General features: G+C 47.3%; 3 protein-coding genes across 7 annotated transcripts; 1 reads left to right on the forward strand and 2 right to left on the reverse strand.

The window, feature by feature from the left end:
* Positions 1–352: 352 nt before the first annotated feature.
* Positions 353–2,465, reverse strand: LOC117860586 (GDP-fucose transporter 1). Of its 2 annotated transcripts, XM_034743910.2 has the most exons (3): positions 2,284–2,465; positions 1,959–2,098; positions 353–1,682 (listed from the first exon to the last, which is right to left on the reverse strand). In XM_034743910.2, exon 3 carries the CDS (start codon positions 1,651–1,653, stop codon positions 631–633), a length of 1,023 nt encoding a protein of 340 aa, XP_034599801.1. In that variant the 5' UTR covers positions 1,654–1,682; positions 1,959–2,098; positions 2,284–2,465; the 3' UTR covers positions 353–630. The 2 variants fall into 2 exon arrangements, with proteins under 2 accessions (XP_034599801.1, XP_034599800.1); XM_034743909.2 differs by lacking the exon at positions 1,959–2,098 and having other exon boundaries at positions 2,284–2,463.
* A 603-nt stretch (positions 2,466–3,068) lies between these two features.
* LOC117860585 (rRNA (cytosine-C(5))-methyltransferase NOP2C) lies at positions 3,069–15,368 on the reverse strand. 4 transcript variants are annotated; one of them, XM_034743908.2, is made up of 12 exons: positions 15,054–15,367; positions 13,970–14,294; positions 13,325–13,472; positions 12,991–13,128; positions 12,259–12,321; positions 11,561–11,682; positions 10,248–10,485; positions 9,543–9,751; positions 8,393–8,493; positions 4,554–4,635; positions 3,922–3,986; positions 3,069–3,589 (listed from the first exon to the last, which is right to left on the reverse strand). In XM_034743908.2, the coding sequence occupies exons 1-12, from the start codon at positions 15,218–15,220 to the stop codon at positions 3,475–3,477; spliced, it is 1,773 nt and encodes a 590-aa protein (XP_034599799.1). In that variant the 5' UTR covers positions 15,221–15,367; the 3' UTR covers positions 3,069–3,474. The 4 variants fall into 4 exon arrangements, 3 of the variants coding, with proteins under 3 accessions (XP_034599799.1, XP_034599798.1, XP_034599797.1); XM_034743907.2 differs by having other exon boundaries at positions 9,543–9,769; XM_034743906.2 differs by having other exon boundaries at positions 9,543–9,775; positions 15,054–15,366.
* A 4,382-nt stretch (positions 15,369–19,750) lies between these two features.
* On the forward strand, positions 19,751–22,780 carry LOC117861821 (uncharacterized). Its single transcript, XM_034745351.2, has one exon. The coding sequence runs from the start codon at positions 20,031–20,033 to the stop codon at positions 22,593–22,595; it is 2,565 nt and encodes an 854-aa protein (XP_034601242.2). The 5' UTR covers positions 19,751–20,030; the 3' UTR covers positions 22,596–22,780.
* Positions 22,781–24,668: the final 1,888 nt, after the last annotated feature.

Consider the following 24,668-nt stretch of genomic DNA (forward strand, 5'->3'; position numbering starts at 1 on the left):
TTCTGAGCTAAATAGCATGATCTTAAGGAATCCAAAGCCGAGCTTAAGTGCCAAAGGTTACGAGTTCACCCTCCAACAGCATTGCAATTCGTAGTTGAAAACACAATATCGACAGCAAAAAATTCCAAGCACCATCAACCGGCAACTGCATTGCTAACAGCTACAACATTTATCCCATATTCTGATCCATCATGAGCTAAAAGTACATAAATTGTCAGCACCGCTTTGTAGAACAATACTTTGGATGCCCATATTACAAACGATCCTAAGAAACATGTCCTGAAGATGACCAAATTTTAATGCAGTGTAGTATATTTAGCCTGTTCTAATAACAAAAATGGGCCGCGCTATATAAGATTCAGGCAATGATAAAATCTCATCATACCAGAACCATGAAGCTTCATAGCGCTGGTAAAATATGTAAATTTCAGGAAGGACGTACATAGTGACTCTGGTATACAGTTCCAGAGAGTATAAATGTAACCGAGTGCAGGCCAGAAGTCATTCTACAACAACAATGCTACCTCTTGACTTTCCTAGAGTATATGACTATGGCGAGTCTTCAGAAACAATGCCTATTACACAAACGAACAAAACTTGATATCTTTAGGGGCCATATACTTCAGAGGCTCAGACAACCTTTGGAGATGAAACCAGCCTTTGGTTCTCCTCATCCAACCCGGCCGTGTCATTATCATCTGTACCTTGCTTAGCTGCCACCTCTCGTTGTGCTGGGGAATTCCCTTTTATTGTAACTGACTGCTGATAGAGCACTCCACCGGCGAGAGTGAAGAGTAAGCAAACTGAACCAAACACGCTTGCATGCTTGTCCCAAATCATCACATTGATCGCGACAGTGAGGAACTTGTTGACCACCCCTGTCACTGTGAATGCTGTGGCGGAGATTGCCTTCCTTGCAGCGAAACCAAAGAAGCTGATGAGCAGACCAAACACACAGGACAATGAAACTGCCACAAAGGCATCAAGCTCAAACCAGCTCTGTCCTCTTGATTCAATGGCTCTGAAGACTGACAAGTGCTCCCCTGTCAAAAGCCCAAACACCGGTGCCATTAGCAGCGAAAGCAGATTGTTGTAGAGCACAAAGCCCCAGGTATTCAGCCCCAAGTTGGTCACCATGTGCTTGATGTACACCATCTCAGTAGTTATAGTGATCAGATAAGCGAGTGCCCATGAGTATGCAGTGAGGGTGAATGCCGAATCTGTCATCACATAGCCAACTGCGCCTCCCAGAATAATCACCAAGGACATGAATGTGAGCTTGGAAGGACGCGGCTGCTTCCGGAATGTGGTGTCAGCAATAGCCACCAGAAGCGGTGTCAGGGATCTGAACACTATGAAGGTGTCGACATTGGCGTGCTTCAGGAGGTGGGTGTTGGTGAAGATGGCAAGGTAGAAGACAACTGCAGCCGGTGCAAACTTCTTGGCAGTCTGGAAGTTAAAGGGATCATGGTAGAGGAAGCCAAGCTTTCCGAGTAGCCACACACCGACCACTGATGTCAAGTACTGCAGGGCGGTCAGGAGGCCTGGGTAGCTGAACTTGGTGATGGCGTACTTGTTGATGATGGCCAGCAAGCTGGAGCACAGCCCGTAGCCCACCACCAGGCTGCTCGTTGCATAGGCTTGCTTTGCCATGGATCAGGACTCGTTGACCTGAAAATTCACTGGAAAAAACAGAAGCGAAATACCAGGAAGTATCAGAAGGTGATAACTGACTAGATTCATCCAGGAACTATGAGGCATCAACCATTATGCTCCTGGAGATGGACTAACGAGATACGAGACTATCTGGAGCCATGAACCAACACTGGCAGTAAGCTACATCTACTGATGCACTATAACGATGAACAGACGAAGAGAATTGCAAAAGTAATTTGCTGCTACATGAACATTAATAACAACAGTCTTGACGAGATAAACAGGGCAACTCAGAAGCATGCCATGGCCGCCCGTTCGAGCTGGTTGTGCCACGCGAGCTCGCTATTGCTCCTTGGAGGGGTGCATCTCGCCGCCGGCGCGTGGATTGCTCTCGGTGCTGAGTCCTCCCTCTCGAGATCCTTCCTTCCCTCCCGTGCGTGTCCTGTGGAGGGAGGGGGTGAGGCGCGCGCGGGCTGAACTGGCGGCGGCGGCGGCGCCAACGGGCAGGGCAGGCCCGTCACGCAGGGCAGCCGCCGTGGGTTGCTGGATGGACGGCAGCCCGCACGTGGGGGGAACTCGCGCGCGGACGAGAGAGGGAGGAGGAGGAGGCGCGGGGAGGGGACTCACCGTCGACGACGGATGCAGGGCGGCTCGGTTATGGAGTGGATTGATCCCCGGCTTGGGGTGGCCGGCCGGATCCGCTGCCGGAGCCGCCGTGCCTGAACGAGGAGGACACCGCCGGATCGGAAGGAGAGAAGAGGTCTGGATGGGCCGAGCTGGCGGGCCTCTCGACATGGTTGAGCCCACTGCCCAGGAAGTGTGCGTTGACGTTGACTTCGGCTCAGCTAAACTTTCAAACTGCGCCTTAAGATCGAATTCGGCTAAACTTATAATTCGACTGAACTTATCGGCTGATTTATCGTAAAACAAAAATACTGTTCGGTGGCTGATAAACCGGCTGATAAGCTGAAGCGAACCAGCTCAAAAGCTGAAACGACTAATTTATTGTGAGAGAAAAATACTGTTCGGTGACTGATAAACCGGCTGACAAGCTGAAGCAAACAGAGCCAGTCTGCTAATGCCGTCTTCAGTCTCCAAACGACATTGCAAACACGTCACTCGCAAATTTCACAGTTTGGCCAGTGCTTGTGTACCTCCATTTCAAAATAGTTGCCATTCTAGCTTTCTTGTAAGTTAAGTATTTCTGTTTTTAATTATCAATCCCTAAGAATCAGTACAATTTAACAATATGCTAATTATATATTATGAAAATATTTGTCTTGGTGAATCTAAACCATGATTCCTATGATGCTAAACTATACAAATGTTTAGAAATTGATGGTTAAAGATATAAAAAAATAGGATAAAGCTAGAATGGCAACTAGTATAAAACCATTTTCATTTTTCACATGTAAAGTCTTCAAATTCGGTTACAGGAACTCTTTAGAGGTACCATAGTCTTCCATTCCATGCCGACGCTATCAATATAATCTGGTGGTTCAAACTACGACAGTGTATCAGTATCACGTCTAAATGTTTGAAATCATAGTCGCCTCATCATCTCATTATAATGAACAATGGTTCGTTGAACAAAAGAAAATTTTGAACCAATTTTAAACACCGAAGGGCAAAATTTCAGAGGGTAAGAGCTGCAGTCCCCCTCCATGGGTAGAGCCGTATATGGTTTTTACATGTCCAAAAGTATGCTCTCGGGCCTTAGCAGACACCATCTGCGAAGTTGAAAGCTGACATCCGTGCCATGATTTTGCAGCCTCAAGCATATGAAGTCAGACGCACAAAAACTTTCACCCGGTCCATTTAGTCCTCTTTCTCTCCGACATTAAATTTTGCAATGAAGAAACCAATGGTATCCACTGGTGAAGATGGATCGAACCTCTGAACAAGTTCAGCTTCATGCTCTGTCAACCATTCCCTATAAAGGCATTTTTTTTTCAGAGTTGGAAGAGAGAATTTAAGTAAGGTGCGTATGGAGAAATTTGGATAGTGTACATTATAGTAGAAATATATGTCCAGCTTGGACAAAAGGAAAAGTTCTCAAGATGCACCCAGAGAACAACCCAGACCAGTTTGTGGTCTGAAAATCACCAGATTACCAACAAGTAAATGAACTGTCCTAGTCCAGTTTAGGGGTAGTTGCCAATAATTAAAAATATAATATAATGAAATATGATTGTGACTATGATCTGGCTAACAGGCATAGCCGCATAGGTGACGAATTTCAAACAAATTAAACAATGATCTTACTCGGTATATGTCTTGTTGAATAGCTCATATGAACCAACAATACCAGGCCCTCCAACTTTTGGGTTCTGAAATAAAAGAATGAAAGGTATGTGGGAAAATTTTAGTAGTCTGGAACAAATAGCGATAAAAATACAGCTTTTAAACAATAATGTGAAGACCGGCTGGAGATCTGCAAGATGACAAGATTTTATTCTAAAAAGACATGCTATCAGTTCAAACTATCAAATAAAATTCCTTGGCAACTAAGCATCATTGCAAAGTTCGAAAACAATATTAAGAATGTATATATCACATAATTTTGTATTCTATAACCAGCTTCTCACGAGTTATAATGGTTAGAGCGGTGATCTCTGGAGGGTCACTGGAACGACCCATGCCAGCCCGCATTCGGAGCCTGGTTGTACCCTTCTTAAGGCTATGCCTGGGGGTGTCTCCCCCCAAGATCTAGGGTTTCCCTTTTTCTTCATTCTATGGAGTATGGCTTTATTAATTTGGCTTTCTTATTTTGCAATCTACTTCCCAGTACCTGAGTCATGGTGTAGTTTATGACCATAACGATGAAAGGTTTGAGCAATGTACAAATTAATCGACTGCTCTATTGCCCAGACTATTTTGCAAATAGTGGAACTAACCTGTGATGCCAGTGACAGAAATTTGTAGGTATCCAATGCATATCTCACCAAGGCCTCATTCTCTCCAGGATTTATAGTACACCTGCAAAGACGAAAAGAAAGAGACGAGTACCAATAAACAGACTATTCACTGAGCTCTCTTTTTTCTACTTTCAATTATAGGCCACGTATACCACAATACCAGTATGTATTGTATGGCATGCTTATAGCAGATGGATAACAATGTAAACTAGCCATTTGTGGACAAAACTAGGATTAAATTTCAAGCTCTTCGATCAAATAGCAATCAAGGATAGTCACTGAAATATATGAACATGGAACTAGTTGATTGCTTCACGACATGGGTAACAGCAAAACACAAATTTATGACTAGAGCCAACACAATAGTTATGTCTGGTATTCATGCAGCAATTATAATGACTTCAGGTGATTAATCACTAGCTGCACTCTAGTATCATGTGCCTGTTCTTTGTGTCCAATTTGTGGACAGGCAAATAAGGTGACCTTAGGAGCTTCTAGCCGTGTCCAGTAAGAAACAGCTGTAAGTTGAAATGTTGTTTGCCCAGCTACCAGCTAAAATTGTTCGCCCAAAATGATCTTTTCCATTAACCACACATAGATAGCAGTTTGGGGGTACATATAGAGATAAGGCAGGGGTAGGTAGGGGTAATTTAGGCATAAGTAGCTACTACATAGATAGATAAGGTGCACATGGACCACCAACTACACCCAACACACACATGACTTATGCTATCAATCTCCCCCTAAGTTTTGCGTGTCTTGAGTGGCAGCTGGACCATCCCAACCCTAGAGCAAAGTTCCTGGAACTTGGTCCTTCCAAGGGTCTTAGTGAGGAGGTCGGCGAGTTGATCCTTGGTGTTGATGTAGTTTGCCCTGACACTCCCTTCCTCCAAGCAACATCGGATGAAGTGGTACTTCACTCTGATGTGCTTGTTTCGCTCGTGGAAGACGGGATTCTTCGCTAGAGCCAGAGCGGACTTGCTATCCACCCTGAGCTCCACTGCTTCAGCGTCCTTGCCAAGGAGATCACCAAGCAGCTGAGCGAGCTAGAGAGCTTGAGTCGAAGCGGAAGAAGCAGCGATGTACTCGGCCTCACAGCTGGATAGGGCCACCACCTGCTGCTTGACCGACTGCCAGCTGACGAGGCACTTGCCAAGGAAGTAGAGCATCCCGCTCGTGTTCTTGCTGGTGTCGATGTTGCCGACGTGGTCGCTGTCACTATAGCCGATGAAGTGTGCGGCCCCGGGACACCTCGGGTAGTGGAGGCCGTAGTCGAGAGTCCCCACGACGTAGCAGAGGATCCTCTTGACGGCCTGCTGGTGCTCTGTCGTCGGTCGCTGCATGAACCGACTGACGTAGCCGACGGAGAACGCCAAGTCCGGCCACGTGTAGGCGAGGTAGCGAAGGCTCCCCACAAGGCGTCGATACTGTGTAGCATCCACCTCCTCAGCTATGCTGTCGCGGCTCAGCTTCAACCTCTCCTCCATCGGAGTGAGAGCCGGGTTGCAGTCGGTGAGCCCACCCAGCTCAATGACGTGCTTAGCGTAGGCGGTCTGTCGGAGTGTGATGCCGGAGTCATCCTGGTGCACCTCGATCCCCAGATAGAAGGAGAGAGGCCCCAAGTCGCTCATCTGGAAGGTAGCCTTCATCTCCTCCTTGAACGCTTCCACCTCCTCGTCCTTGGTGCCCGTGATCACCAAATCGTCGACGTAGACGCCCACCAGCAGGGCATTGCCTCCGTTGCTCCGCTGGTAGACGGCCGCCTCGTGCGGGCTTTGCTCGAAGTCCATAGTCTTTAGGGTGGAATCCAGCTTGCCATTCCAAGCCCGCGGTGCCTGCCGCAAGCTGTAGAAGGCCTTGTGCAGGCGCAACACCTTGTCCTCCTTGCCGGGAATGATGAATCCCAGCGGCTGGTGGACATAGACCTCCTTCAAGTCGCCGTTGAGGAACGCTAACTTGACATCCATGTGGTGGATGCGCTAGCCCTCATGGGCTGCTAGCGTGAGGAGACGCACGGACTCCATCCGTGCAACAGGAGCGAAGGCATCGTCAAAGTCGACCCCCTCCTGCTGCACGAACCCACGTGCCACCAACCGAGCATTGTGCTTGACAATAGCACTAGCTTCATCCTTCTTCAACTTGTACACCCACTTAAGGGTGATCGCGTGGTGACCAGGAGGAAGATCAGCTAGCTCCCAAGTCCGGTTCTTCTCAACTTCCATCTCCAGCTTCATCGCGGCGCACCATGCCGCGTGTCCCTCAGCCTCAGCGAAGGAGCGAGGCTCGCCGTCATCGTACGTGAGGTGCAGCTCCGCCTCCAAGTCGTGAACCACCAGTCCCAACACCGGCTGGTCGCCGAGAATGTCCTCCATGGTGCGGAACCTTAGAGGCTCGCCGTTGTGGTACGCGTCGACGCGATCCTCGTCGTGAGAGAATAGAGTGGCGAACTCCACCGGGCTGTGCTCGTCGTGAGCCGGTGCTGGTGCAGGCGTGCCCGGAGGAGTAGCCGTCGACACTGGAGTGTGTGGTGTGGCCGGCTATGGTGGTCGCGGTGGAAAGCTCACCGCGCCCGGAGGAGTACTCGCCGAAGTCGGTGGAGGACTCGCCGGTGTCGGTGAAGAGCTCGCCGGAGTCAGTGGAGACACGAGGACTGGGGTAGGCACGCTTGGCAAAGAAGAGTTGCCTACTCCCCCAGCTCCCTCAAAGTTGACGTAGTCGATGGTGAAGTCGTCGTACATCGGAGTCGAGCCGTCATCCACCATCTTGCCCCACACCCAACCTCGCCCTTCGTCGAACACAACGTCGCACACCGTGCGCACAAGCTGTCTACAGGTCGAGGATGCAGTAGACCTTCACCCCCTCAGTGTAGCCGACCCCTGGGGTGCTCCTATCATCAAGCTTGCTGATGTGGCTCAGCTCCTTGACGTCCGTGAGGCAGCCTACGTGCGCACAAGCTGTCTCCGGGTCGATGATGCGGTAGTGCCTCCTCGTCGGGGAGGCGGGCTGCCTTGGCTGTGCGTGCCGCCGCGGTCTCCATGGCCACCGTGCGCGCTACCTGAGCCGCAGCTGCCTCCTCGTGCACAGCAGCTGCACACCATGCCCGGCGCCGCTCTGCCGCTGCCTCCTCCGCAACCGCCTCCTCGCGCTGCTCTGCCGCCGCAACCTCCTCCGCAGCCACCGCCCTGCGGCACCGCGAGCTGGTCACAGCCGAGTCGTGGGAGGAGGCCCGGGAGGTGGCTCGCGAGCGGGCCAGGGCCACCGGTGGCACGCCAGCTGCCGAGCCCGCGCCAACCTGCTCGCTCCGCGCCTAGAGCCCGCCATGGGTGGTGAAGGAGAGAAGGGAGCCGCCATCGCCTAGGGAAGCCACCTGCCGCCCGTTGCCCGCGACGCCGCCTGCACACCGCCCGCGCTCACGCCGAAATCCGCCGCCGCGCCGCCCGATTCCGCGCCGCCGCCGGATCCGAACCGAGAAAGGGGGGAGGAGGGTCGCCGCCGCTGCGGTTTCGAGCTATGGTGGGGAGCACGGGAGAGAGGAGAGGGGTTGGTAAGGAAAGATTAGGCTCTGATACCAATTGTTGGCCCAAAATGATCTCTTCCATTAACCACGCATAGATAGCAGTTTGGGGGTACATATAGAGATAAGTCAGGGGTAGGTAGCAGGGGTAATTTAGGAATAAGTAGCTACTACATAGATAGATAAGGTGCACATGCACCACCAACTACACCCAATGACTTATGCTATAAAAAAATAACTACATGTACAAGTTCTTTTTAGGCTTCTAACACAGATGGAGTATAAAAGTTGAACAGAAACTCACGTGGAATAAACAATCACCCCACCTGGGCGAACTAGCTTGACAGCTTGATCAAACATTCTCCTCTGATACCTTGCATGAGTTTTCAGCGACTCTAGAGTTTCCTGTCAGAATGCAATGCATATGAAAAAAAAAAAAGGAATCTTCCATGTCATAGTACAAGCAAATACTCCAGGTGACAAGGTGCATGCAGATGCACATCAAGCTATTAGCCGGAACAGATAACATGTCAAGCTCAATCAAAAAAACTTTGCCGTCATGAAATACTTGCACAAAAACAAAACATATATTCAAGAGTTTCACAAATCCAGGTGACAGTAGATAGGCAAGCCAAATTAAATAATACTTTGAAGAGTATCCTAAGAGATTATTAAATTTTAAAATGATTTAAAGGCTACCGCAGTAGTGCATATCATGTACTGCTACAAGAGTTGGTTGCTTTCCAGGTGGGCAAAATAGTAGCACTATCTACTCTCTAATCATCATCCTAAATTTATAACACAATTTACTTACCATCAACAATGAGCCCAATTTTTAAATTTATTAAAAAAAATAGAAATCTTTTTTAAGAATGGAACTTACTCCCATTACATCCAGTAAACACTAACTAATATAGCATCCCTATAATGTCCATTCTTGTGTTTTCATTGTTCATGAGTTTATACGTACTATGTACTCTCACTATGGGCACCATAATTGAAAGGGTTTTCTGGTGATCTTGTCCCTACTTTGAAGTGCAATTGTGTTTTTACCCTCGTTTTTTTAACTTTGTGATTTTGCCCTCAACTATTCACAAGTCAATGTGATTTGCCCTTGGTGTTTGCGTATTTGCCCCTATTTTGACTGTTGATTAGGGGCAAAATCGCATTGACTTGTGAATAATTGAGGGCAAAATCACAGTTGAAAAAAGCAGGGACAAGAACACACTAATTGAAATAATCCTGTGGAGCTTTATCCAATCTCAAGTATGTAAGTTTCTTGCTAATATAAAAATAGTAGTTGTAGGACCAGGAGCTATATTGTTTTTTTCTGAATTTTTGTTGCTTCTTGTTTACATAGGATGAACATACAAAAGGTGAGCATGCACAAGTGAAATTTGAAAGACATGATGCATTGAACAATCAATCACACAACTAAGTCAGGTGAAACGTACCTCACCAGCAAAGAGCCGAGGTCTCAAGCCAAGTGCAGAGCATGGAGCATCAAGGAGGACTCGATCAAAGCTATTAGGAAAAAATCCCTTTGACTTCTCAACTCTACCACCAGAGCAATTATTTCTTCCTGGTCCATTCTTCATCCGCCTTAAATTCTTCCTTAGTTCTGCCTTACTAACATATCTTTTGGATTCTGGGTTTTTGCCATCTATCAGAAAAGGTTGTTCTGTTTCTGTATCAGGAAAACACTTCATAAAGAGTCTAGTCTATAGGACGTGTAATGATTAAACTTTCTACTCCATCTCATTGCAAATAGAAGTTGTTCAGGAAACTGCGTCAAATACTTTGATTAGAAATTTTTGTGATATTATTTTAAGTAGAATGAGTTGCATACTATTGAAGTAGCCTTCATGATGAATCTATTAACATAAAGAATATGTTGTGAATCTATGGAACCTTTTATATACTGATACTCAAAGATAAAAAGGTTTGACTAACAAAATCCTAAAACGACTTATATTTGCAATTGCATTTCAAGAATGCGACACTGTAAACAAGATAAGGTCTCCAATAAGACACATGCGATCTGAGGAATAGTCTCACGAGGAGGCCATCCCCGGGTTCGAACTAAGAAGCATAATGTATAAGCTTGCATAATGATGAAAATCATATAAAAAATCGGTGTGAATCTGCATGCTCCTTACCAGACTGCGCCACTGTTGTTGTTGAGCTGTCTTCAACTACATTAGTAGCTCTGTCATCTACTGTGGCATGGCAAGGGTCAGAGTCCTCAGCCAATGTCTTAATTGCTTCACAGTGACCATCAGCCATGCCAACAACTGTTGCCTCATCAGTCTTCCGTACAGATTTGAGGGCATCAAGTTTATAAGCTTTAATACAATTCAAGTCCATCTCTGAAGCCAACTTCAGAATATCCATCACCTGGAATCTACTTTCATGTCAGATAAGAACAATTACAAATCCCTTACCTCAAACATGCAGGATAACTTTTCTCGAACAAACATGCAGGATAACTGCATGTCATTCCATTAAAGAAGATTTTAACACTATGTTTATAACGGCCAATCACCCTAAATAAATAAGAGAAGAGGTAAGAGAGAGGAATGCAGGACAAAAAGAACAAATGCGCTACAGAGAAGAGGCACAGCTGAGCTACGGGCCAGATTGCATGCAAACAGTGGCGGACCCAGAAATTTGTCAAAACTAGGGCCAAATTTCATTATCAAAAACTATCTCATATATCACGTAGCAAAAGTAGAAAAAAGGAAATCGATAAGACACTTGAAATTACACTTCCCAGCTCTATATCACAAGCACCATTATTTCCGCAGCATGCTAGTTCGAAGTGACCAATTTCTATCACACATCCACAAAGCAGTACGTACCAACAGGGCACCGCAAGCCACTCAATCAACATCTACAACAAACCAAAAACGACTTGCGCCTAAGTAAAATGTAACCATGAATCTACCTCCTCACACGTCACACTCACTACTCTTTGCACGACGCTCAAACAAAAAACAAACAAAATCGCTCAATTAGCAACCGCCTATTGTTTGGAAGAGGGCTCCAGGCGGGCGGCAAACACGGCACATCAGGCAGCGGTAGCGGCACCAGGTGGCCGGTCGCAATGTGCCGACGCGACACCGACGACATATCTGGGAAGCAGAAGCATGTGGATTATTGAACTGCTATGCCTTAGTAGGTGAACTGTGCATCTGTGAGACTGTGACTATTGTTTTTGTCCAAAACTAATGATGATACTGGATGTTCCTGTGCGCCACGACTAGGGCCACGGCCTGGGTGGCCCTAGGTGTGAGTCCGCTCCTGCATGCAAAGGAGTTAGGCTCCTTGCTCCAACTGAACACCATAAGTCAGCACAGAAACTGCATGCACCACTTATAGCTAGCATTTTTGTTATGAGGTCATAACAAACTCAAACCTTGACCCAGGTCTAATTTTGTTATGATCTAATCTGACATGAAAAAGAATTCACCTTATTGTGAGATCTATCAAGGGCAACAACTTCTCCTTTATCCCTCATAAGGATAGCAATTGCTGTTGTTTTTCCTCCTGGAGCTGCACACATATCTAGTATTCGCTCTCCCGGCTGGGGATCTATAAAATGGGTCGCAAATTTTATGAAATACAGATCAGGCCAAAATCTTTTAGTTATGACGAAATAATGGAAGTATAGAATGCAAAAACTGAATCAAACACAGAGAGGTAAGCATCTAGGGAACAAAGTATTAAGATAGCCCAAGATTGAACTGTTTTTTCAGCAAGATTACGTGATTTTTCAACAACTTCACAGATGTTTTGGTTAAAACTGCAACTCAAGGAAGACCCAGTTTCTGTCTCAATTAGAAGCCAACCAATGCAATGATCATTTCTAACATCTGCAATTTGAATACGCCATTGTTCCAGAAAAAAAAAAGTTGAATATGCATTCCTCCAAGTTTCATCACGAGTGCTTCATATTATTTCAGATGAATGTACCATCCTCTAAATAATCGTTCAGCTAATTCAATTTTCTTAGTCATGACAATTGGTTTTCTATACTTCAGTACCTGGGTTTAACACAATTAATATGAGCAATGCATGTTAGGATATTTGTATCAATTGAAAGGCAGATTAATATATTGGATAAAAAAATAACTTTCAAACTAGCAGCCAAAAAAATACAAATCGTACCAAGAACACAAGCAGCCACAACACTTGGTAAATTTTGAAGAAATATCTCCCCTTCAAGCACATCTAATGACAAAATGAATGAAGAATTAGGTTTATGAATTTGAAGGGACAGAAAAACAGTAATATGACAAAGGATAGTGCGATACAGTAGTTGATGCAGTTATATCAACTTAATTAAAGTATTGACTTGGCAATCCTTCTCACAGAAAAAGTAGGTATGCATGTAACAAAATTAGGCATGTGTCAGCATTCACACCATTTTACATAATTGCCTTTTACGTCTGCTTCTGATGGAAACTGAAGCCCAAACAAAACTTTAGATATGTTTTGTTTCTTTTCTTTTTGGAAAGTGGGGTGGAGCGGAGCTTATCCAAATGTAATTCCTTGGTAGCTGCCACAAGAGAACATCGGGGCAAAGAAGCAATGCTAGGCTGTTTGGCAAGCTTAGCTGGCTGTGCAAATTGTAGCTGAAGGTTGAAATGATACAAATACCATTCAGATAAATGGTAATCTTTTGTTTGCTAACCAAGGGTCAATATAATATGCACTCAAGTTTGTACAAAAACTGTAAGTTTGTGTATGTATTTTATGATGAATCTATTAGTTATATGATAGCACAGAAAGGATATGCAGATTGCTATGATATATTGTGTATTAAGTATAAAGTACTGAAAGATGCTTCCATATGCTGCTGAAAATTATCCTACAAATGTAAGAAGTATGCAGATATACCATTGAAAGATGGGAGCTTGTATACCCTCTCAGTCATCTCTACTGCAATCCCATGAGGAACACGAAATATTCCAGATCTTGACATTGCAGCAGTCCCTTGACCAATGTACAAGCCTTTTCTTTCTTCATAATGTGCATCTGCAACATAGAGTATATAATATAGCTATATGAATTTGAATCTTTTATCAAGGAAAAAACTAGCAGCATAAGCTAAACAAAATACAACAAAGAGCAACCATCTATTACAAGGGAAAATAGACATTCACAAAGGAAACAAAATCAGTTTATTTAACAAGTATAAAATAACTAAACTTTCACCCTAAAAAAAGCTTGCCTGTCTGCAATCCCTGTAAAACGGTTCCTCGTGTTACACCCACAGCCCAACCACCATCCTTGACTGGCTGCTCAACAGCAACTGACACAGCAACCTTATCGCCCTTTTCAACATGTGAACTACAGGCTAAAACACCAGGGACATACACCTGAAGGCAAAGCAAATTTGAACAAAAAGGATCAAATCACGAGTACAGATTTGCCAGTAGCAATGAACTTGTGTAGATGGCATAGAGACATATTTCAAAATAAAAAAAGAAAAACATAAAGGAAATCTAGCAACTTGTTCAAGAAAATGGAAAGTGGAAAGATCCTATTTTAATTAAGACAATGAAGCTTATGCAACATAGTATCCAGTCTAGCATTAATGACTACACATTTTATGCAATATTGCTTATGTTCAACCAAAGAAAGAATAAACTAGCTTGATTATTGAAGGTCAACATAATAACCACTGTGAACTTGTTCATCCAGATACAGCAGAATATGAAAATGTTTCCTAATAGCAAATGCTTGTGCAAACTATGTAGGCACACCAAAAACATGTTGCTGCTGTGTCTCATGAAAGGACAGTAACAGAAGTAATTCATTCAAGTTTACTCTTCCTTCTCAAAGATGGCACATATCAGGAATAGACAGAATATACCTGGGCACCTCGAAGAACTGACTCTGCACATTTTCGACTTACAATTATTTCCTTAACAGATTGGTCTGGTTGGCTATTATAATGCAACACATGTGGTCCTGATCCCTGAACAAACAAAACATTTTCAAGGCCAGCATAGGGGCACTTCTGGATTAGAGAGCTCCGTTCATGTGATTGGTCTCCGCCATTCTGCTCAACAATCTCCAAGCCATTGATTCCATCAGAGACCCCATTTTCGCATACTAGGTCCATAAGTTTTTGCATGACAGTATCAGTGGAAGACTTGAGAGTATTGACACGAATACAAGAATAACGAGAAGGATGCCTGAGCAGGAAAGCAATAGTTAGTCATATACTCATATAGAACAGTGATAGATATCGGTTACTTAAATAAGCACCAACGAACTAACAGTTATTCTGCTTCATATTTCAAAAGAGGTATGTAGCAAGTCCTAAAGCCAGTGCTCCAGAATTAACTCAAACATAACATGGTGCATTCGATTAACTTGTACAAAGACACAAATCGTATATAGACATACTACTGTCTTTAGAATAACCCTGTGATGTATTGATGATATTATCTTCCAAACATTTCAACTGTTATTAAATGTGCACTACATTAATTTGTTTAGTGTTGAACCATTGAAAAAAAAAGCATCGAATGCATAAATGCTGCAGGGCGGCAAATATCCATGAGATGGGTGTGCTGAACAGCATGGAATTCAGAATGTAACTAAAATCTTGAACGAGTATTCCTAGTTGTCTGTTGCCTAGATCCTGAAAACTAGTATTTTAAAATATCCATGTATCCGTCTTGCTAATTATGAACCATTCTTTTAAGAGTCGAGCGTGTTAACTGTTAAGTTTGGGATGTGCCAGTATCAGCGTTCCGTTTTCTGTTTCCAGTCTACATTTTCCTGTCAATCTGCAGAGCTGCTCCGGTCGAACACCACACTACACAGCAACAGAACCCCAGAAATTGGACTAAAAACAAATACAGTGATCCTAGAATCAGCAGCAACCAACTGACAGGGAGAAGGGGGCAAAGCCAGAGCCAGCCTCTGGTGGGCGGGGTTGTACTCACGCGAGGGCCTCGGAGATGCGGGCGAATCGGTCCCGTCCGTACGCGGCGGCGAAGTACTCCTCCACTTCCGGCTGCCACCGCAGCTTCGGGCTGAACGTGTACCGCCCCGCGTCGACGGCGGCCGGCGGCGCCGCCGAGGGAGAGGGGGAGGAGGACGAGGAGTCCATCCGCGGCTACGGCGACCGGCCGCGGGGCGAAGGCGGATGGGGCGGAGATGGGGAGCGGGGACGCTGCGAGATGGAGAACACGAGGGGTGGGAGTGGAAGAGTGGCGAAGGGGAGAGCAGAGGCGGTTGGAGGGGAAAGCCTGGAGCAGAGTCGTGAGTGCTGGGGGTTTTGCAGGGCTTTAGTCGAGGGGAATTACCGAGGGCTGTTCGACTAGACTTACAGGTTGTTGAAAAGCTGAAACGGTTGATTTGTTGTGAGAGAAAAATACTGTTCGGTGACTGATAAGTCGGCCGATAAGCTGAAGCGAACAGAGTTCTGGAATAGTTTTTGATAATTTTACAAAAAGATACTCAAATTTTACTGTAATTGACATGAGATCTATTTTTTCCGAATAAATCCACGATCCACTGATTTGTGGGCCTCTCTTCTTCTTCCCTAACTTCGATTCCACCCTTAGGGCATTGATATATCGCAGTAGTCCGATGCCCAATGGGACACGGCAGTCGGTGCGTGAATCAAATTCTGACTGCGTGAATCAAATTCAAAATTGAAGTAGAAATCAATACTCATCAGCGCACGGATTTTAAAAAAACAATGCAAGCAGCAAATCTGTTGCTAGCTTTACCAATCGAATAATTCTACTAGGTTATTTTCGTGACGACCCAAAATATGAATAGGTATCGGTTCGAAAAACCATAAGCAGGTATCATTATATATTTATATAATACCACATCGTTGGTGGAATCTCGGATATGCTTCCTCATAATCAGTCACAATACTCAAAATCCTGTGACAAGAGCAAAAACACATAATCCTGCGGCTGCCCGCTTGGATGCAGAGGAGGTAGGCCCATAAATCACGAGAATTTCAACAGGCCTAAAAAGTTAAGGAAAAAATAGAGACCCCGGAGCTGTGGGGACCTAAAAATTAAGGGAAGAAAAGGAAGGACTACGAAGAGAGGTCATGGAATGGTACACAAGTCCAGGTGAATAGGTTGCCGGTCACCGGGAGCTCACACTCGGGGATGTGTCGCTCTCGGCTCACAATATTAAAAGGAAAAGGAGATAGTAAGCTAGGTTCCACAATTGAGCAAAAGTCAGTCCACAAATAAATGCTGCCGCCACCGTCGCGCACCTCAAGCTCCTCTCCTTCCCTCCCAGTTACCGCATCGAATCCCCTCCCTCAATGGTTGGTGCTGCCCGAGCTTCCTCTATAGATGACTGCTGCCCCTAGCTCCATCCTTCCTGGGGGGGCGCAGCAGCAGTTGGCAGGCAACGCAAATAGGGGCGGAGACCGGGACCTCACACCCCCTCCTCTCAATGACGTCCATCCCCTTCAGATCCGGAACTAAGGCCTCCACATCTAGCAATTGGAGCTCGATTTTACACTTGATTGGAATGATTTGGAGTGGATTATAGAAGGGAGTTGAATGAAAACGAGATGAAGAGGAGGACGCACTCCTGCTCATGGCGGCCAGAGGCTATGGCCTAGTGCTCAAAGCGAGAATGAGGCTAGGCATGGGGAGGACGAGCGCTTGCCTGGACGACGGCGAGGACGGCAAGATGCGCAGCGCTTGGGCGACATCGAGGATGGGGCAAGATGCGGGTGGAGCCAATGGATGAAGAGGCAACGACTGGCTGGATAACGTTGAGTACGAGGGAAATCGAATGAATGGACAGAGCGGAGGTTAAGCGGTGGATTTTTTTTATTTCTATGTGTGGGTCCCACGTAATAAACATTGCAAAGAGAGGATTACTATGAACAACGCACCAACACATTGTGAAGCAAAGCCAATATATTAAATATATTAGGAACAAGCAAATAATAACGTGAGAACCATTAAGAACCCGTTGCAATGCACGGACATTTAAAATTTGGAGGAATAGCCATTATCGTCCTCAGACTCAATTTAGTCCTGAACTACCACAATGGTTGTTTCGGATCTTAAACTTTCTCACACAGCTTAATTTCATCATTTGTGCTACATGTCACGCTATGTTGGCTGCCATGTCAACATCCAGTTAGATTATGTTTAAAGTGGGTTTGAATTGAAAGGACCCATTCATCCTATCTTAAAATGTATCGAAAAAATCAGCCTTTTTTTCACATGCCACCAAAGAGAGAATCAGAGAAGTAAATTTTAGAGAAATAATTTCAAACTATTTTTTTACAATTCAACGATAAGTGAAGAATGTGTCTTACGAACCTTAAACGAATGGAGATGCCTGAGTGCATGGATATGTGCATCATATACAAGTAGAAAAGGTATTCTATGAAACCTAGCTAACTCAATGCTGACATGGAGCACCAATGTGGCATAACACATAGGATGGAGGACAAAGCTGAGCCATATTACAAAGTTTGAGGACTAAAATGATCATTTTGGTAGTCAAGGGACGAAATTGAGCCTCGGTTGATAGGTTGAGCACCAAGAAAGCTATTCCACCTTAAAATTCCATTCAAGACTTTTTTGATTAATTTTCATGATCTACAACCAAATATACACGTACGTTGCAATGTGCTAAAAAAAATAACCTTATATGTCTATAGCCTAATAAGCATGGCTCCAAACATTAGAAGCCCCCACAATATATCCATTTCAAAATTAGGATTGGACCTTTAGTATGAACTAGCATAAATGCACATGCGGCACGCACGTGATTATCATGAAAAATTAATAACCAACCATTTTAAAAAAATTCAATTAGTTTTAAAATATTCACTATCCAAGCTATCCTTCATTTATTTGATTTAGGTATATAGTAATATAGTCCTAAATTCATAGATCCCTGATATATTCTACAAATAACCCTAAAGTTTTGCAATGCAATAAAAATAAGATTGTGGTTCAGTCTTCGTTTCATGATTTCCCTTGCTCATTTTCCCTAAGCAAGCACATAATCTTAATATTTAGTTTCACAATGCCACATATGATTTACAGATCTAATATACGACTCAGGATCTTCAAGCTACATCTCCTTTTTTTGTTTTTCGAACATAAATAAGCAACATGATTACTTCAACAAATATGTATTTAGCCATCTATATATGATGTGTCTGCTACTCTGATTATATGTATATATTAAAAAACAATCTCCAATTCAGTAATAAGTAAGAGAGATTCAGAATATCACCGATTCACGCATCGAGTTATCAAGCAAAAAAAAAAGTACATATGATTACATGGATTACATGGACATAGATCTCCATGCGAAGGAGATGGCAGTGAAAACAGGGACCCCAAGCGGGATGGAATCAATCAGGAAACAAATAAGTGCGTGATCTTGAGGACGGGAACGATTTTCCACTCGGTTCACAAAAGAAAAAGATGTTCCGCTCGGTCCACGCCAACCTGCGCGGGTACAATAGGCAGATAGGACTGTGAGCAGTGAAAGAAACAATTGGTTTTGGGCGGAAACATCCCCAACTCTTATTTCTATGGATCCGCACCTTCTCCCACCCACCTCAACCCTGACAGGTGGGTACAGTATGAGGGGTATGGTGGACCTAATTTAGGTGAATTTTTTTTTCAATTGATTTCATTCTTTATAGATAGATTGGACCCAGTGATGATGCAACTGCTCTCTCGTTCTGCAGGGAATTCAAATAAATTTTACCCTAGTTGGATAACATGTAAGTGTATAGTTATGTACATTCCCTGAAATATAGATTCGATTTGATAGAAATTCTAATATCTTAAGGCCCAGCTCAGTTTGGCACTTTGGCCCATGACGGCATCACCCATCCCACCCACGATTGTTGTTGCCCAGGCACACTAGGTCGAGTTCAGAAACCTTGCAGCCTGTCCTGCAACTTCTTGTTCTAGAATTACAAAAGAAAAATGCAGGAGATACAGAAAAGATCAATTGTAATATTTCAGACAACAGGGAGATCCTTCTTGTTCCTTCGTTCCCCAAGGAGGATTGGCATTTTCAATGGCAGCCTAGCAATAAACATCAACTATGAACTTTGGGAATTATTTGAACAGCTTGAACATGTCGCTTAGCTCCTGCTTGGTGTAGGTGGTGTATGTCATGTAGCAGAAGTCCCCCACATGAGGCGGGCTGATCTCTTTGCTGCAACTGCAAGCACCCAACCGAACTCAACCCCCAAATCTCCAATCTCCAAGCAGCAGCAAAAGACGCAATATGAGGCGGTGCTGGATGCATGGCAATGCAAGCAAGTTTTAGCCTGACACAAACGATTTGTTAGTAGTGGTGAACTGTATATACTATGGATTTAATTTCATGAAAGAAAAATCCCTGTCATTCAGCACTAGTGGGCTAGAAAAAATTGCTGTAGGACTGCCAAAATATCTTGCCTAATCAAAAGGGAGAGAAATCTTTAAATAAACAAGAGTTCATCTAATTAACTAGCAGATCTTTTTTTTTCCCGAATAACGAAAGAAAACAGATAGGACTGCCAAAATATCTTGACTAATCAAAAGGGATTGTTTTGACATCCCATCGTCTATTTTAGCTCTGGGAGTCGGTGAGGTCTTCAGGTCAACACTAGTCAATTGGAGATCCGGTCGTCTTTCCTAGATGGCTAGATCTCTGCTCGTTCGCTGCTCGATCGCTAGTCAATTGGTGCTCCAGTCGCTACTCGCTACTTGTATTAAAATCATTCATAGCCAGCAGATGACGGCTCGATACCACGGGCGAGGCCGGCAGCAGCTACGAGGAAGCAGCGGCAACGCTGTTACAGTCTGGAGGAGGTCCTTGGAACACGGCCGGCAGGCGGCGCCTGAGGATCGGAGCTAGCTACAGCTACGCCGGCGTCGCCTGTCAGTCCTCCACGCTCGACGGAGATGTCGGCGGCGGCACCCAACGCCGCCCCGGTGGAGCTGCCCGGGGACTCGTCGGAGTACAAGCTCCGGAAGCAGCTCCTGCTGCTGGCCGCGCTCGTGGTCAGCGTCACCTACGTGGCGGGGCTGGAGCCGCCGGGCGGGGTGGGGAAGGAGGACGGCGGAGCCGGTGGCGGCGCCAGGGCCGGCGCGCCCATCCTCTGGTCCACCCACAGGCCTAGGTACCTGTCCTTCTACTACTGCAACTCGACCGCGCTCGTCGCGTCGCTCGTGGTCATCTTTCTCCTCCTGCTCAAGAACCCGACGAGGGTCCAGCTCGCCGTGCTGCGGCTGGTCATGGTGCTAGACCTGCTCGGCCTCATGGGGGCCTACCTCGCCGGAAGCTGCCAGGAGAAGTCCGCCACCGTGTTCGCTGCCTCACTGGTGCTCGCCCTCTCCGCCTACGTTGGCGTCCACATCCTGCAAGCGCTGTCCCACTCCCACCACGCACAGGCGGCACAGCCGGTGGCGGACGAGGAGGAGGAGGACGACGCCGCTGCGGCGCCCGGCGTCCTCAGGGCCATGGAGCGGCGCAAGGTGGTGCTCCTGCTCGCTACCTTCTTGGTGGCCGTCACCTACGTCTCCGGGCTGAACCCGCCGGGCGGCTTCTGGGACTCGCCGGCGGCGCACGGCGGCGGCTACCAGCCCGGCGACTCGCTCGTGGAGGCGCACCACAAGGGCCACTACGGGATGTTCTTCTACTGCAACACCACCGCCTTCGTCGCGTCCCTTTACATCATCGTCGTCCTCCTGGAAGAAAAGCTCAGCGCCAGGACCGCGCGCTCCATCGCGCTCTACGTGTTCGTCTTCGGCGCGCTGCTGGGCCTCGTGGCGGCCTACACCGCCGGGAGCTGCCGGGACTCCAACTGCAGCGTCTATGTCGTCAGCCTGTTCGGCGCTGTCCTCGCGTTCATCTTCCTCGTGATGGGGATGGTGATGGCGATGATGATGGCATTATCGACAAAGAAGCGCCTCCGTGCCAACACCCCAAGCGCTGTTACTGCTAATGTGTACGGCGGGCAATCCGACACGATCGATCAAGCAACGAAGAAGGTCAAGTCTCTTGTCGTGCTTCTTGCCAATCTCGCGGCGACCATCACGTACCAGGCAGGGCTGGACCCGCCCGGTGGCTTCTGGCCGGAGGACGGCCATGACGGGCACCGCGCCGGCGACGCGATACTCCTGTCGGCGCAGCCGGCGCGATACAAGGCCTTCTTCTACTGCAACTCGACTGCCTTCGTCGCGTCCGTGGTCGCCATCGTCATGGTCCAGAACGCGAGGCTGGTCAGGAGCCACACCTTGCTGGCGGTGATGGTGCTGGACATGTTCGCCCTCGTCGGCGCGTACGCCGCCGGGAGCTGCCGGGACCTCATGACTTCCGTCGTCGTCGTCGCCCTGGCCGCCTCCGTCGTCCTGTACGTCGTGGTGCAGGTCCTCTTCTTCACGCTGCGCGCGGCGGAAACCACCAGCACGTTGCCGGAGAAGAAGCACAAGCATCTCCTGCTGCTGGCCATCCTGGTCGCCACCATCACCTACCAAGTCGGGCTGACCCCGCCCGGTGGCTTCTGGATCAGCGACGACCGGCGGCTCGGGCACTACGCGGGCCACGCGGTCCTCCTCGACAGCAACCCACGGCACTTCAAGGCGTTCTTCTACTGCAACACGGCGAGCTTCATGGCGTCCATGGCGCTCATCCTCCTCCTCGTCAACCCCAACCTGCACCGGCTCGCCATCCGGTGCTACCCGCTCTACGCGTGCCAGGTGGCAGGGCTGTTCGGCCTCATCGGCGCCTACGCCGCCGGCAGCGCCCGGAGCTTGCGGACATCCGGCTTTTTGTTCGTGCTCGTCGGCGCAGTGATCGCCGTCATCGTCCTCAACATAACCGTGCTCGACTTCGTCCAACGGAGCACCGCGCCCGGGGAAGAGCACGGGCCAAGAAACGCCGACGAGACGGAGTACCGCGACGAGGTGTACGCCAAGCGCAAGTACCTGATGCTTCTCGGAATCCTGGCCGCGAGCGTCACCTACCAGGCCGGCCTCGCGCCGCCGGGCGGCGTGTGGCAGGACAACGGCGGCAATGGCGCCCGCCGGCGCGAGGCGGGGAACTCGGTGCTCCAGGACACCAACAGGCGCCGCTACCACGTGTTCTTCTACAGCAACTCCACGTCCTTCGTCGCGTCCGTGGTCGTCATCGCCCTGCTCCTGCAGCAGATCCTGCGGCGCCGCCGCGCGAACCCGGCGGAGAGCCCCGACCTGCTCCTCGTCGCCACGAACACGGCCGTCGTCGTGGACCTGCTTGGCCTCCTGGCGGCCTACGCCGCCGGCAGCACCAGGGAGTGGGAGAGCGTCGTCGTGGTCACCGTGCTCGTCGTGCTGTTCATGGTGATCCATGCCACTGTCTGGTTGTACCGCGAGAGACGCCGTCGTGGCAGCGTGGCACATGCTAACCAGGGGCACCCTCAAATGGAAGGACAAGTGCCAAATGGCCAAGGTCATGGCCAGACTTCCCGATGTGAGGAGGCCACCTAATTAACCACTGATCGTTTCAGTTCTGTGTCTAAACTATTGAAGGGTTTGTCTTTAGTGTGTCGTGTACTGGTTTAGGTGATCGTTTCACAATGGCGAGATGTAATATAAGAAGCGGTCTGGCCCTGGAAATGTAGTGTAACCTCAAACTGGTAAAAAAAAAAAGGTGTTTGGTTGAAGATGAAAAATAGACTCGTGGGACGACTCAATCCATTCTTCATATTTACTCCCTCCATTCCAAATGTATCTGGACATGCACTATATCTAGATACATAATAATATCTATACACCTAAAAAATTAAAATGATCTACAATTTGGATCGAAGGAAGTACACAAAACATTATATATAAGAAATGCAACGCGTTCTATTTTACAAAGCAAGCAAGAAAATTACGCTTGAAACTGATTAGATGATCACACACATAACCATGCCACACCTAAAATCAAACACTCTACATTAGTAAGTTCCTAAAGGGGAACGGTGAACAATCAAAATTGTCCAGTCACTAGTCACTACCCTTGTTTGAGAGAGGATTCCTTGGCCATCCAAGTTTGACCAGTTGGACTGAAACCTGCCTACATCTCATCCATTGATCTATCATCTATGTAGTACAGTACAGTAATTTGTTTACTCCATCGATCTTTGTCCTTTGCCTACCGTCGACATCTAAACTGAAACTATCCTTATTCACAAAATCTGGTGGACCATCATCTTACCGGAAGCTGAGCAAAGATGTGTCAGGTCTAGTGGCATGGACAGTGTGCAGCTTGGTGTGGATCCAAGGTTTCCAAAATTTTGTAATGGCCACCTGGTTGGGCCGGGTTATCTTACATTCCAAAGGTTCCTTGGTCAAGTCTCTGTCCCGACTCCCCACCACAGCAACCTGCAAGGCCACTTTTTCTTTTATCCTCACGAGCTTATCTATACCTAATATTAAAGAGCGGAGGTTCTTCTAACCATTGTTTTTTTTCAACCATCATGGTCATTTTGCAAAAAAATTCTTGACTTTTTCGTAATCAACCCGCAGTCCAAATTCTGAAGAGAGGAGGGTCGGGTAGAAAAAAGGAGGAAAGGGAGGGGGTTAAAGGGAAAAAGCTTCTCCTTTCTATTTAGAGAGGCGACGGAGGGGATTGGACGTGGGTGGAAGCCGGAGCGGGGCGCCCCGCTGCTACCCTGCGCTGCCTCTGTGCGTGGTGAGGGCGAGGGGCGAGGGCGAGGGCGAGGGGCAACCCGGCAGCGGCGAGGGCGAGCGCCAAGGAAGTCAACGGACCAAGCGGCAGCGCAACCTGCTAGTCCAGCGACCAACCGACCACAGCTGCTCCCATGACGGCGACCTCGGCTACCCCCTCCATCTTTGACAACCTCAGCTAGACAGAGACGGAGTGGCTGCTGAAGCGTCACGCGCCTGGAGGAGGCGGGATTGCAAGCCGCCCACCAGGTATAATCCCACCTCGCCAATTTACACCCGAAATCGCGGGCTTAAAACCCGGGATGCGGATATGGGGATTGGAGACTTGGAGACACCCGAGGAATGGAAGAGGGAGGGATTGGACTGAATGATTGGATGATCGCTATGTTTGGTTTGGTTCATGCACTAATCACTTGGTGTTTGTTGGTGGCATACATTGCTAAGGATGGCGAGGTAGAGAGGCTGAAAGTTGAAATCTCCGAGCTGCACAAGTAGAAGTTGTCAGTCGCTGGAGTTGATTGAGCAGAGAGATGCTGAAATAAAAGAAAAGGATAACATCATCCAGAGCTACTACGATAAAATTATGAGCTCCTCTGTTAAGATATTTAGTAATCAGTCCATTCATTTGACATATACAAGTGGTGCGAGGGCACGAGGAGGAGGAGCTTGCGGAGGTAGATGACGGAGGCGGAAGGGAGGGCGGCGGCGACAACCTCGGCCTCGGCGTGGAGCACCACAGCGGCGCGTGGGGTGAGGCGGGCGTGGAGCATGCAATGGACGGGGTGGAGGAAGAGGTGGAAGGTGTGCGCGTGGCGCAGGAGGAAGCGACCGACGTCAAGGGACGCAAGGCGGAGCTGATCTGGCCATGGTTGCCGGCAGGCAGTA

The sequence above is a fragment of the Setaria viridis genome, chromosome 6 (assembly GCF_005286985.2).
Source record: "Setaria viridis chromosome 6, Setaria_viridis_v4.0, whole genome shotgun sequence".
NCBI classification, from domain to species: domain Eukaryota; kingdom Viridiplantae; phylum Streptophyta; class Magnoliopsida; order Poales; family Poaceae; genus Setaria; species Setaria viridis.

Bases quoted from the DNA above. Each gene is read 5' to 3' on its own strand.
- LOC117860585 (XM_034743906.2), bottom strand. From the start codon at position 15,220: ATGGACTCCTCGTCCTCCTCCCCCTCTCCCTCGGCGGCGCCGCCGGCC. The intron at 12,322-12,990 runs GTATATCTGCAT...TTTTGTCATTAG, and splicing joins CAAGCTCCCATCTTTCAATG to ATGTGCTTGAAGGGGAGATA. The intron at 9,776-10,247 runs GTAAGGAGCATG...TTCCTGATACAG, and splicing joins AACAACAGTGGCGCAGTCTG to AAACAGAACAACCTTTTCTG.
- LOC117861821 (XM_034745351.2), top strand. From the start codon at position 20,031: ATGTCGGCGGCGGCACCCAACGCCGCCCCGGTGGAGCTGCCCGGGGAC.
- LOC117860586 (XM_034743910.2), bottom strand. From the start codon at position 1,653: ATGGCAAAGCAAGCCTATGCAACGAGCAGCCTGGTGGTGGGCTACGGG.